At 38.8% G+C, this 13,772-nt stretch overlaps 1 protein-coding gene across 7 annotated transcripts in view; it reads left to right on the top strand.

Annotated features, from left to right (window-relative positions):
* The window catches only part of LOC124263026 (heparanase-like), a 197,915-nt gene that overhangs the window by 12,286 nt on the left and 171,857 nt on the right, over positions 1-13,772 (top strand). For 2 of the 7 annotated variants that reach the window (XM_046697637.1, XM_046697643.1), the window contains exons 3-9: positions 1,022-1,195; positions 1,631-1,796; positions 2,323-2,373; positions 2,734-2,934; positions 3,339-3,453; positions 4,396-4,511; positions 5,322-5,462. In XM_046697637.1, coding sequence (XP_046553593.1) covers positions 1,022-1,195; positions 1,631-1,796; positions 2,323-2,373; positions 2,734-2,934; positions 3,339-3,453; positions 4,396-4,511; positions 5,322-5,462 — 964 coding nt within the window. Of the gene's footprint in view, positions 1-22; positions 111-720; positions 852-1,021; positions 1,196-1,630; positions 1,797-2,322; positions 2,374-2,733; positions 2,935-3,338; positions 3,454-4,395; positions 4,512-5,321; positions 5,463-5,782; positions 6,021-7,290; positions 7,498-8,792; positions 8,924-9,046; positions 9,221-9,469; positions 9,639-11,198; positions 11,250-13,772 lie in introns of those variants that run through there. The other 5 variants (XM_046697639.1, XM_046697638.1, XM_046697642.1 and 2 more) reach the window with 5 other exon arrangements.

Genomic DNA, 13,772 nt, shown 5'->3' with positions numbered 1-13,772 from the left:
ACAGTTTCAACAACACAAACAGTTTCATTTATTGATGACTTGTTTGTTGGCGTAACACTGGAGTCCAGTCTACTGCCCACCCAACGGCATTGGGGACGATTAGACTTCAAGTAAGTAGGCCACCAATAGACTTCAAGTTACTGAAAATTCTGTTCATTTGAACTTCATAATGCGTTTTCTGAACACACTCGTACAGTAAACTACGTTTATATAGAACTAACAAATACATCGACGTGTTTGGTTTTTGTTCCAGCCACCGCCTGAATTTTCTAGTCGAAACGAACTACATGTAACGAACTGCATGTAACGAACTGCATGTAACAGACTGCATGTAACAAACTACAGTCATAACGAACTAAAATTGGGAGTCATTTTGAGAACAAAACCATAGTGTACTCTATTTGCGCTCTGGGGCACGTCTGTATCAAATTTACATGTTTTTAAATCATTATAAAATACAGACAGAAAAACCTAATCAAACTAATCATTTCAAGCAAACTAGTTCAAATTTGAAGGTGTCTGTAAGAACAATGGTTTGCAAACCGTTTAGCACAAAACCGTAATGCATGTCAATGCATAATGCCATTTCTGTTTTGGTATGTTGTCTGCAAATACATTGTAAGTGCTTCAGTTCGTTGATTCTGCCTCGATGCCAATATACATAAAGATGGTAACTTACTATAAAGATTGTCCCTGTATCTCGTTGTTGTTTACCTCCAGCTCTGAAAAAGTTCAGGCCCTGGCTAAAGGTTTGTCTCCATGCTATCTGAGGATTGGAGGAACTGAGGGTGACAACGTGACCTTTGTCCCTACAGATTATGGCACAGTAGATAGCAACCGTGTATATACAGGTGCGTTAATCGATTTATAATACATATATACTATATAGTTTGTCCAGCTATGGTATTGCACATGTGTATATCTAGAAGGCCTATACAGTTGTTTTGGGGGGACGAGGATTTAATTTGAACAGTAAATATATTTGGTGATCTCACTGTAGTTAAGTATGTTGTGTCTGCAGGAGCTACCTGGGATGCTGTTAATACATTTGTCCGGGATGTCAACTGGAAGTTTATATTTGGTCTGAACGTACTGAAGAGGAAGGATGGTCACTGGGATCCTACCAACGCCAAAGAACTGCTGCAATACAACAGTGCGAAGGGGTACCAACTGGCAGGCCTTGAACTCGGAAATGGTATCAATATAACCATGCATGGAAACATATGACAGAAATTTACCATGTTACTTCCGTAAAATGACTCGAATTTAACATGCAAAATTAAATACAATGTGTAAAACAATGTGCAAGACTCATAACTTTTAATGTTCCACTTCATTTTATAATCAAAGTACAGTTCCTACTATTATGTATGACTTAATAACGACAGTTCTTCATATGTTCTCATAAAGTGTTAATTATTACAGAAGCCGAACCCGTGAAGATGCGCATGGTCAGGCTCGCTGACTGGGTTGACACATGTCATCGGTTCCCAATTGTGTAGATTGATGTTCATGCTGTTGATCCAAGAATTGTCTGGTCCAGATCCGATTATTTACAGACCGCCGCCATATAGGTGGAATATTGCTGAGTGCGGCATAAAACTAAACTAAACTCACTCACTCACTACAGAAGCTGACTTATTCCCTGGCACATATAACATCACTGTGAGTTCCAGTCAGTTGGGTATGGACGTCTACAACTTCAAGAAGTTGCTCCGATCGACACCCGGGTATGAGTCAACACTAGTAATTGGACCTGACGTGAACGTAGGTCGATCAAGCGCATTCGTTGCTGAGTGAGTACATCAGTGAGACGTATGACACTATAGCATATCGTTTTGTCAGTGCATAAGAAACATTATAGCTAAAATACATGGAATTATCATGAAACGGCCCTCCCATTATCAGAAATTTGCGGGCCGCTGCAAATGATATTGGACCGCTCAACCTTAACGACAGGCCACTATCAGTTCTGTTGTCCAGTGACGTCAAAGTGGGTGCGTGGGCTTACGGTTCATTCGACATTAATTGGCTTTCGACTAGCAGATATTCTGGGTCAAACAAGTCCAAGCAACCCGAATTCCCGCTTTAAATAGCGGTAATATTGGCTTTCTTGTTGGTGCTAACCTTAACAATTGCATTATTAAGGCTGTTGATGGACCAAGGTATGACACTTTCTATTACATCAGGACCAGCGGTGAACTGTTTATGTTTACTTAGAACATCCAGCATCGGTCTGTGTGGGAATCTTGACCGCAGTTTACAATGTTTAAAACGTTATATATGTATATATATATATATCATTCTTCTTTGCTTCCTCAGTTACTTCGCAGCAGGAGGAGACAGAGCTGTGGACAGAATAACCTTTCACCAGTACGTGCAGTTATATTTGATATTTATGAATTGTTCGATATTGCTCAAATACGTGTATGGTTAAATATTCTAATCTTATTACTTTCATACTTTTATACAGTTCCATTTAATGTGTCCTTGACTTACTGAAAGATCAACTAATTAATGTCTAATTACTGGAGTCCACATTTGTTACATGAAAATGACCTTCTGAAATATAGCCTTTTATCATCAATCGTTGAAGTTCATCATGGCAGGCGTGGCTGCTTGTATAAACAAGTCATGCTACTGAGAACGATAGCATGTTTTATTTGTTTGCAATATTTCCAACTTGACAAGGAAGATGATAAACACTGTCAAACCTATCCTTGTTTGTTACAGATACTACACCAGTGACCGAACTGCACACCTGTCTAATTTTACCGATACCAAGTTGATGGACACACTGGTCAGTTATATACAGACAGGGTTGGGTGTGGCAAGACGCACAAACCCACATACCCCAATCTGGCTGGGAGAGACGTCCTCCTCTTCTCCTGGTGGTGCCCCGGGGATGTCCGACAGATACGTCGCTGGGTTTTTGTGCGTAAAACATGAGCTGAATATAACCAGTATCCACTGTGTACGCGAGTCAACTATACTTGCATTATGAGTGAGTGAGTGAGTGAGTGAGTTCTGTATAACGCCGCTTTTAGCAATATTCCAGCAATATCACGGCGGGGGACACCAGAAATGGGTTTCACACATTGTACCCATGTGTGGAATAAAACCCGGGTCTTCTGCGTGACGAGCGAACGCTTTAATCACTAGGCTACCCCACTGCCCCGAACTCGCATAATGAACACTGATGGTAAATGATATTTACGAAATAAGTAGCCCAAGATAAGATCTGCCTTCCGTTGTAAGAACGTTTGTTTAATAAAATAACAGGGACTTACATTCAAATGCAACATCGACACCGCCTTTTGAAAGTGTACACTGTTCAGGTGGCTGGACAAACTTGGTATTGCTGCCCGGATGGGGCTGAAAGGAGTTCTCAGACAGGAATTCTACGCCGAAAGATATTCACTGATTGGCAATAGTACCTTTGATCCGTTGCCTGTAAGTATGAAACTGACCAGTTCTTTATGTATATATCTTGTGTGGATTAAATGTCCAGTTTTCAAAGATAGTGTTTAATTTTTACAAACGGACCAAGCCACAAAGTGAAACCTTTCTCAGGGGATGTGGCTGGGGTGTGTAAGGTAGGAAATGGGAAGGGTTGCGTCCACCTGCTGGGATATCGATGTACTGGGACTATCATAAGGATGTAGCACCTAAAACAATCAATCAGCGAATCTCAATGACCTAATCTGATAGAATGTACCACTGTTTTCATTTTAAGACCAGTGGGGTGTGTTTCACCGAAAATTCAAGACTGACTAATCTGAAACCAATTACATTTGATATTTTACGTATGCGTTTACTTTGATGATGTATTTCAGTCATAACTCAGGCTATTAAATGAAGGTGGCGAAACAACTCAAAGTGCAATTGATGGTATGCATGTATATCAAGGAATGAAACAATCACCAATCATGCAATGAATTTGATTAAATGTGATGCTTGGCTCCAAGTGGTACAAGATTTCTGATGAGGCGTTAAACATATAATCACTCACACACTTCATTGATGTTATATATTCTTGGTCATGTGGACATCTATCTTAATAGAGATTTAGATTCCGTTACACCTCATTTGGAAACAGCAGTTTGCGCGATAACGATGAAAGATATTTATTTCTCATCATTGCCAAAGATGAGTGCACATGATGGCGCGTAACAGAATAAAACAAACGACACTGACGGAATTGAAATACTGAAAAGATGTTAAAATAATAAATAGTTAGGCACATTCAGTGTGATGTTGTTTTCTCAAACAGTTCACAGCATAAAACACTGTAAGCAATAAATTAAAGTGAACATTTAACATAGCCAAATTTGATATTTCTATCTGTATTGATGAAAGGTAATGATGGTGTTTGATTCATGTCTTCAACTGCAGGACTACTGGTTAACTGTCCTCTACAAGAGACTGGTGGGAGGACCCGTACTTTCTGTGGAGGCAAGCGTGGACAACAGCACCATCAGAGCCTACGCCCACTGCACAAAGCCATCCAAGTAAATTCAACCCCCAAAATGCTGCCAGATATTGTAATGCATTAGCCTGTTTACACGTTGATCTATAGATAAAAATCTCTTTTGAAAGACATGGAAGCAAGATGAGGTTAGATACAATGAAATGTGGTTCGGTATCAAGATTATTGATAGGGGTGGATGAAAGGGTGTGCGGAGGTATTTGTGCTGGCTGCTGTTACTGGGCTGAACAAGCGCCGGTAACCTCTACCTCTATTCAAGATAATGCAATAAGAAATAAAACGGGCAACTGAAGGTATATGCCATACTAGATAGGATGGAGGCTAGCAGCACATTTGCTACCTATATGGATCCCAGCTGGATTTACACCATCCCTTCAGTCCTTTGCCATAGTTAGCAAATTGAGCCAAATTTTAGATGACAAATATTCTACGTTTAAAATAGTGTTAGATATAATATTCTTTGGATGATGTGGACCTATAATACCCTTCCAGCGCAGTGAGAGACCATGTCGCAAAATATTCTGTATTTCATATACATCTCACACTCCAAGGCAAACAGTAGTTGTCTTATCCCCTTAATACCGAGCACCAGGCGGCAAAACAAAAAGTACCATCTTTACATGTTTCCTTATATGACCCGCCCGAACCATTATGCCAAGCGTTTGTCTACATTTTCCTTCATTTGTAAAGAATGTGTCAACATAGGTCTTCTTCCGTGCGTCATTAAGAATGAAACATACGCAATATAGAACATAGGAGTAAGACATAATAAGTTCAGATTCATGTTCATGCCAAGGGAAGCTGTCCTCTAATATTAAGTGTTGTGTTTTAGTTCCTATGGCTACGTGCCCGGCAGTGTGACGATGTACTTCCTGCTGCCCACGGATAACAATACCTCCATTACGTTTCCGCAATTTCCCAACCAATTTGTAGATGTGTTCTGGTTGACGCCAGTCGATGGACTCACTAGCAAGTAAGTCCCTCCACCAGCATAGCTGTCTTCTGACTCACACCATTCAATAGACTCACTGGCAAATAGTTCCTCCAGCAACTTCCAAAAGCTTCCCGATTAACACCAATAGGTGGACTAATTTCCACAACGAGAGTTTAGATTGATTATATAAGTGATACATTTAACTAAGTAGTTTCTTCTGAAAACTACAGAAAATCACTTGAAAAGTGATGAATGACCTGCCACGACAACACTTATCATTTCTACATGCAAATATGATTCAGGAAAAATACAATATACAATTATCATGCAAAGTTCATAATCAGTCTTCACCATTTCAGGACCGTGGCCTTGAACAACGACCCGATAAAGCTTGTCAATAATACGCTGCCGGAGCTGAAACCTTACAGGACGGAAAGAAACACTGTTACCTTCCCCGGGAAGTCATTCGGGTTCCTCGTCTTCCCTGAGGCTGATGTGGCTGCCTGCAGTAGCCAGTGATGCTGTTCACAGAATGATTCAGAAGAATCTGTACAATCTGCACTTGCTATGGAAATAAATCTGAACGTTTATTCTTGATTCAGTTATTAGTTATTTTAATGGAGTTCAATTATAATAATAGGTGTTTACCTTTCAAATACATGCGTGTACGCCTTTCAACAAGATTTCAAAGGAACTCATACCAGTGTCGATCAGACGTATTCTTCTTCTTCGTATTTTTTAACCAGGCAACTGTATCTTCGTCCATATGTCCTGAATATCTTACATAAATATTAATATCTGCATTACACTAAGAGTAAGGCCTGAAGACATTACCGGAACTTTACCCTAAGCTATCTGAAGATCCACTAATCCACATCTACACTACCGGTTATACACGAAGTATGTGTCGTTACATATATATGTCATTGTGTAACATTGCTGGTGGAAGTATGTGTCGTTACATATGTCATTGTGTAACATTGCTGGTGGAGGTATGTGTCGTTACATATGTCACTGTGTAACATTGCTCGTGGAAGTATGTGTCGTTACATATATCATTGTGTAACATTGCTTGTGGAAGTATTTGTCGTTACATATGTCATTGTGTAACATTGCTTGTGGAAGTATGTGTCGTTACATATGTCATTGTGTAACATTGCTTGTGGAAGTATGTGTCGTTACATAAGTCATTGTGTAACATTGCTTGTGGAAGTATGCAGAAGGTTCATAGTCTATGACTTGTAATGAATGGGGTACAAGTGCCTACTAATGCACTTATACAGGCTATTCCAAGCAGCTGCATTAACAAAAATAATGCTAATTCGTTCGGACATCAATTTCTACAATATGCGTGTTGTGATGGACACATATTGTTTCAATAACGGCACTGCACGATATTTATCAATGACGAAAACCGATGTATGCATTTATAACGGCACAATACGTTACATATCACAGAAGACACATAAAAAACAACAGTCTATGATAATATATTATCAGTCATGACACAACACAATATGTTTCAATAATGAAACAAAACAATAGGTATGGAAGATACAACACGTTTACGTTTCAGTAATGAAACAACACAATATGAACCTATGACGATACAAAACAGCATGTCTTAATGGTGAGTGAGCCTTGGCGTGACGAGCGAACGCTTTAACCACTATGCTAATCTCATGTATTAATGACGAAAACAATATATCTTTTAAAGAGGATTCATAATGAAGATTTGCTTTTTACGACACAACATTACACACGTCAGTGCTGGAGATATATGAAGGAAACATAGACGACACACCACAGTCTATATACATGAAAGACCACCTTAGATAAATGTAGATTACCTGTGACATACATTCCGATAGGAAACTTCTGAGACAATGAAGGTAACGCTGTCAGCTCTCCTACTGGTCACCACCTTCATATCCCACACAGCGGGAGTAGTCAATGTTAATATCACAGTTTTAACAATACAAGCAGTTTCAAATATTGATGACTTGTTTGTTGGCGTAACACTGGACTCCAGTCTACTGCCCACCCCACAGCACTGGAAAGGACTGGACTTCAAGTAAGTAGATCAAGGTGATCTTCAAGAAGGCCAATCTCTGCGAGGGGGGTTAAAGTACTGTAATTTATTGTCCTCCTGAGAGGGTACGTAAGTCCCAAAATTTTCAAAGTCATTTTAAACTTACCAGGATTTTTAAACGTAGTATTCTTGTTATTTTAATTTTGGCTAATATTTCTTACAGTCGCCAGCAGCTGAAGGGATGGTGTAAATCCAACTAGGGTCCATGCAGGTAGCAAAGGTACTGTAAGTCCCCATGGTCCCTAGTATGGTGATCTACCTTCCGTTGTTGGCGATCTATAGCCTGTTTTATATTGTATTGTCATCTATAGTTACCCTGTTTTAGATTTAGTTATTAGTTTTAAATTCGAATTTGTGATAATCTAGATATTTTACTGTCCTTCGTTGACAGGTTTTTACAATTTACCATTAATTACTATGGATAAAATTAAATGTTCTCGTCACGATATGGCTGAAATATTGCCGATGTGACGATAAATTTTAACTCACTCACTCACTCAAGGAGGCCAACAGACATCAAGTTACTGAAGATTAATTTCATTTGCAGTTGATAATTTGTATCCACACACACACACACACACTCTCTCACACACACACTCTCTCTCTCACACACACTCACAAACACTCATACACTCTCTCACACATACTCACTCACACACACTCACACACATGCAGTAAACTACGTTCATAAAGAATTAACGAACTGTTTGTTGTTCTATCTGTCCCGACCGCTTGCCGAATATTTTAGACGACATGCTTTGAACAAACTGCAGATACAACGAACTAAAATTTGTGATCTCTCTGAGAAAAAAACACATGGTTTATTGTATTTGGGGCACGTTATATTTTACATCTTCTTTTTGAAAATCATTGACAAACATAGACCGAAGATCCTAATAAAACCAACCACTTCAAACTAACAAGTTCATGTTAGCAGATTACTGTGTGAACATTGTACCCAAACCGTTGAACACAGAAACGTTATGTATGTCAATGCATTATGCCATTTCTGTTTTGGTGTGTTGTCAGTTATTATGGGCCCGTGATAATTAAATTCTTTGTTTCTGCTTAAACATTGTGTCCAAATCGTTAAGCAAAGAAACGTATAGGCATGTCAATGCATTATGCCATTTCGGTTTTGGTGTGTTGTCAATTAGTTTATTGTAGGTGTGTGATATTTGAACTCTTTGTTTCTGCTTTGACGCAAATATGCATGCTATATATGCAAATAACTTACTGTAAAAATTGCCCTGTGTCACGTTGTTGTATACCTCCAGCTCTCAGAAAGTTCAGACCCTGGCTAAAGGTTTGTCTCCATGCTATCTGAGGATTGGAGGAACTGAGGGTGATAGTCTGACCTTTGACCCTACAGGTCATGGCACAGTAGACATCAACCGTGCATTTACAGGTGCGTAAATCTATTTATAATATCTGTAGCTTGTTAGTTGTGGAACTATGGTTTTGTACATATGGATATCTAGGAGGCCAATACAGCTGGGTATTTTCTGATCTCACTATGTTGTGTCTGCAGGAGCTACCTGGGATGCTGTTAATACATTTGTCCAGGATGTCGACTGGAAGTTAATATTTGGTCTGAACGCCCTGAAGAGGAAGGATGGTCACTGGGATCCTACCAACGCCAAAGAACTGCTGCAATACACCAGTGCCAAGGGGTACCAACTGGCAGGCCTTGAACTCGGAAATGGTATTAATATAAACATGTGCATGAATATATATGACTTAACATTACCATGGTATTTCTATAGAATGACTCCAACTCAACATACCGAATCAAAAACAATGTGCAAAACTGTGCAAATCTCATAACTTTAATTATTTAGTTGTTTTTGTAATTTTAGAATTTTAGTCCATAATTTTCTACTTCTAGTGAGAAAAAGGTTACTATTCCTACATTTTATTTCTGTAATGTCTGGCTCCATGGTAATTGTTACAGAACCTGACATATTCCCTGGGCAATATAACATCACTGTGAGTGGCAGTCAGTTGGGTATGGACTTCTACAACTTCAAGAAGCTGCTTCAGTCGACACCCGGGTATGAGATAACACCAGTAATTGGACCTGACGTGGCCACTGTAACTAGATCTGAAACATTCTTTGCTGAGTGAGTATATCGATCTGACAAAGGTGCCAGAGCCGTGGTCATACAGTTTATATGAGCCCAACCACATTATAACGATAAGAGTGAACCACAATATCTATATACAAAATTGTAACCAGTCAACTTATGATTTGTATAATTGTCCTTGCATCTACAAAAAGTACCCAGAACCCGGGGTGAGCCATATGAATATGTATGTAGCATTGAATCTTTCCTATTCAAAACAGGGTCTCACTTCCCCATAAGACATCATGATGAACGCTTTTGCCACTATTTGTGAAAATGATATACCAACGCTAACGAGGATAACACAAAGGTTCATTGACCGTAATAATCTGAAATAAAACCTACAAATAGAAACAATGAAACCCTTTCTAGATTCACAGCATACCTCTCTCGTGAGGAAAGTTGATTGCACGATTCCATCTATGTCATGATAGTTGTTTTGTCATCATCACTCTTTGAAATCATGGCAAAACAGCATGCTCGATTCTGCCTCAAAAGTTCCCAAATGTAAACAAAAACAATGTCCGGACCTGCTGGAAATGAGTGTGGGAAAGTTGAAGACATCCCTCTTGTCACACAGCCTTTAGGAGAGTTGATTATACTCTGAATTTGTATGCAAAGACCTAAGTATGAAACAAATCAGGCGTTCTTACCCCTCTCTTGTATGACTATTTCCGGCATGTCAACCACTCAAACGTATTTGGTCACTTTTTGGCCAAATCATATTACCTTGTTTTGATTTTACCAACCCTAGCAGAAATTCCGATTCACATGTATTGGAAGAAACTAATGTGGAAGAAGGGGAGCACACTTGGTTATCATGGGGATGCATATTTATTTTCTAACTATTTTTCCAAAAAGTATTTCATAGATGTTATCAGTGCGTTAGGCCAGCATTTTCTCAGTGCACAGAAAACGTCAGTGCAAAGGAATATCCCATCTTGGCTATCCTTAGAAACATAATCCCTCAGGTAAAAAGTGCGAAATAACAGTGACAACTTTATGAATGAACCACTGAAACTTAGTGATGACATCAAGTGTTCTCGAAAACTATTCACACAAATTGCTTGAAAATGTAAGTATTTACAAGTTATCATGTTCTGACTGACATGTTTCTGTTGTTGTAATGCAGCTGTGTAATCTATTAAACGATGTTGTAGGAATATTAAACTGCTTCTGTTAGGACTCAGTAGACGTTCATATGTTGGAACACGAATTACTAATGAGGAATGTATTTTACCATCCAATGTAATCAGCGCTGTGGGGTTACTATGTATTAATGCTTTTGGAATCAATTGTAATCTAAAATCTTCTTAAACATCTACAGTCTAATCCAGAAAGATGCGACACTTTTTTATTGTATCAAGAATTTTCTATTTCCATCCTCCATATCCAGCCTTGGCATGTGATGGAATCTTGACCACAGTTTACAGTGCCACAACTGAGGCACTACAATACATGCCTATCATTTATGACCATAATGCTCTATAATCGACACATGAACATTTTACAGTTAATCCCGCAGACTTCCATGATCATTCTTCTTTATTTCCTCAGTTTCTTCACAGGAGGAGGAGACAGGGCCGTTGACAGAATAACCTTTCACCAGTACGTGCAATTGATTTTGATATTCATTAATTGTTCTACACTGCTTAAATACTTGTTCATGTATGGTTGGATATTCAAATCCGATTTCTTACATTCTCTGATGCACTTCCATCAATACGTCCTTGGCATACTGAAAGATCAGTCAGTTCATGTATAATACCAGAGTCCACATTTATTGCATGAAAATGACTTGAGAATGACCTTCTGAAATATAGCCTGTATTCCTCAGTCGTTGAAGGTCATCATTGCAGGCGTGGCTGTTGGTGTTACACGTCTTGGCTTACTGAACTCAACTCTGTAACTGATTTTGTATGCTATGCAGTTGGAATAAGCAAGCGTATGAAAAACTTACCATCAAACCTACCAACAAAATAAGTTCTGGCGGTGACATATCATGTCATTTCCATACATTATCAGTGTGTTCATATCCTGCAATGTGTGCCTTTAGGCTTGTGAAGGATATAATAGTTTATAATTTACACTGAATATGTATAACACTAAATCTGTTTTTAATTGTTACTTCGATAAAGTGGCCTAAATCGCGTTAAAGATATCGGTCCACATCGAACACGATTCTCTTGTTTGGTCAGTGTGGGACCAGGAGAATTCATCTAGAAACACGTGATTTTTTATAATTGTCATTCCCCTCTTACCTTTATTGAATTTAACTGGGGACGACTGGGAGATTTCATAACTCCTATTTACTTTGTAGAATGTGACCAGAAACATGAAAATATAATTCATAACGAGTTTCATGCGATTTTATGTTATTTGGACAAGACAAAAAATTTTGGTCATCTCTAAAACCTCTGATGAAGAATCCACCGCCATGTGGCCTTCACGCCAAATGGTATCTGTTTGAAAATCAAACCCAGATATTCTCCAGTATTAACGTTTTCATATTTAGCTATGCGCAAATCACGATCAAAGGTTTAGTCCTGACTGGCTTTGATACACAGAACAGATAGTAACACAAGTGAAAGCAAGATATCTATGTATCTCGATGAACCACCATGTAGTGATTGTGCAAGATTGCTGATGCTGCGTTAAGCAAGAATCACTCACTAACCTCGCCTTATATATTCCTGGTCATATACACTGTCATACTTTCATACTGCCTATCACACGTAGTTTCACCACAGGTAATAGTGAAGTACAGTAGAGTGAGTGAGTTAAAATTTAAAGTCACTTTGGCAATATTTCAGCCATATCGTGACGTGAGCAATTAATTCGTCGTATTAGAGAACAATAAAAAGTAGAAATTAAAAGCTTGTTGACGAAGAACAGTAAAACTACCAGTGTATCACATATCTTAAAAGTAAATCTAGCATGTTATCATAAAACGATATTTTTTAGATAACAATACAATATAAAGCCAGGCTATAGGATCACTAACAACCGAAGGTAGATCACCATAATAGGGACCATGGGGACTTAAGGTACATTGCTTCCTGCATGGACCCCTAGCTGGATTTACACCATCCCTTTAGATATTAGCAATTTTAGATAATCTAGCCACAAATAAAAGAACATATATACTACGATTAGGTACAGGGATAATGATAAACGGTAGAAGATAATCGTTTCCGCTGAGATGCAGATAGAGTCCAACAGAAAACAAAATGCTCACACGGACTGAGCTGTACTGATTGATCGGTCATTTCAAATACACATTTTACGAAAATGTATGTTAATGACAGTATATATTGAGTTTGTTTTATTCACGTCTTCATCTGCAGGACTACTGGTTAACGGTCCCCGTATAAGAGACTGGTCGGGTTCCGTGTTTTCAGTGGAGGCGAGCGTGAACAACAGCACCATCAGAGCCTACGCCCACTGCACAAAGCCATCCATGTAAATTGAATAATCTCCAGGGTTTAACCAATTGTCGATATAGAACATACTACTGAGACATATGTGTAAATATAAAGCTGTCAAGTATTCCATATTTTCCTTCATTATATGCACGTTTTAGGATTAGTTAGAATGATACTCTCAATACTAAGTATAAGAGCAAATATAATGGCAGTGTTGATTCATGTTCATGCAAAGTCGAGGTATACTCTCTAATACATAGTGTTGTGTTTTAGTTCCTATGGCTACATGCCCGTAGTGTGACGATGTACTTCCTGCTGCCATGGATAACACTACCTCTATTACGTTTCCACAATTTCCCGACCAACCTGTAGATGTGTTCTGGCTGACGCCAGTCGATGGACTCACAAGCAAGTAAGTGTCATCCCCTAGACAAGTCGTCTTCTGGTTCACATCACACTGGCCAATAGTTCCTCCTGTCAACCTACAGACGCTCTCTGGTTAACACCAATAGGTCGACAAATTATCGGTGAGTTTCCACTACGAGAGTTTAGATTGATCATATACGTGCGATACATTTAATGAAGCAGTTTCTTCTAGAAAACCACGGAAAATCAGCTGAAACATAATATGAGTGACCATTGCAACACTTACTACTTCTACATGCAAATATTATTCAGGAAACATACAATATACAATTATCATGGA

Source organism: Haliotis rubra, unplaced genomic scaffold (genome assembly GCF_003918875.1).
Source record: "Haliotis rubra isolate DU_JTF1 unplaced genomic scaffold, ASM391887v1 Scf866, whole genome shotgun sequence".
Lineage (NCBI taxonomy): Eukaryota > Metazoa > Mollusca > Gastropoda > Lepetellida > Haliotidae > Haliotis > Haliotis rubra.
The sequence above is the reverse complement of the archived record's forward strand: the minus strand, read 5'-3'. Positions and strand labels throughout refer to the sequence as shown.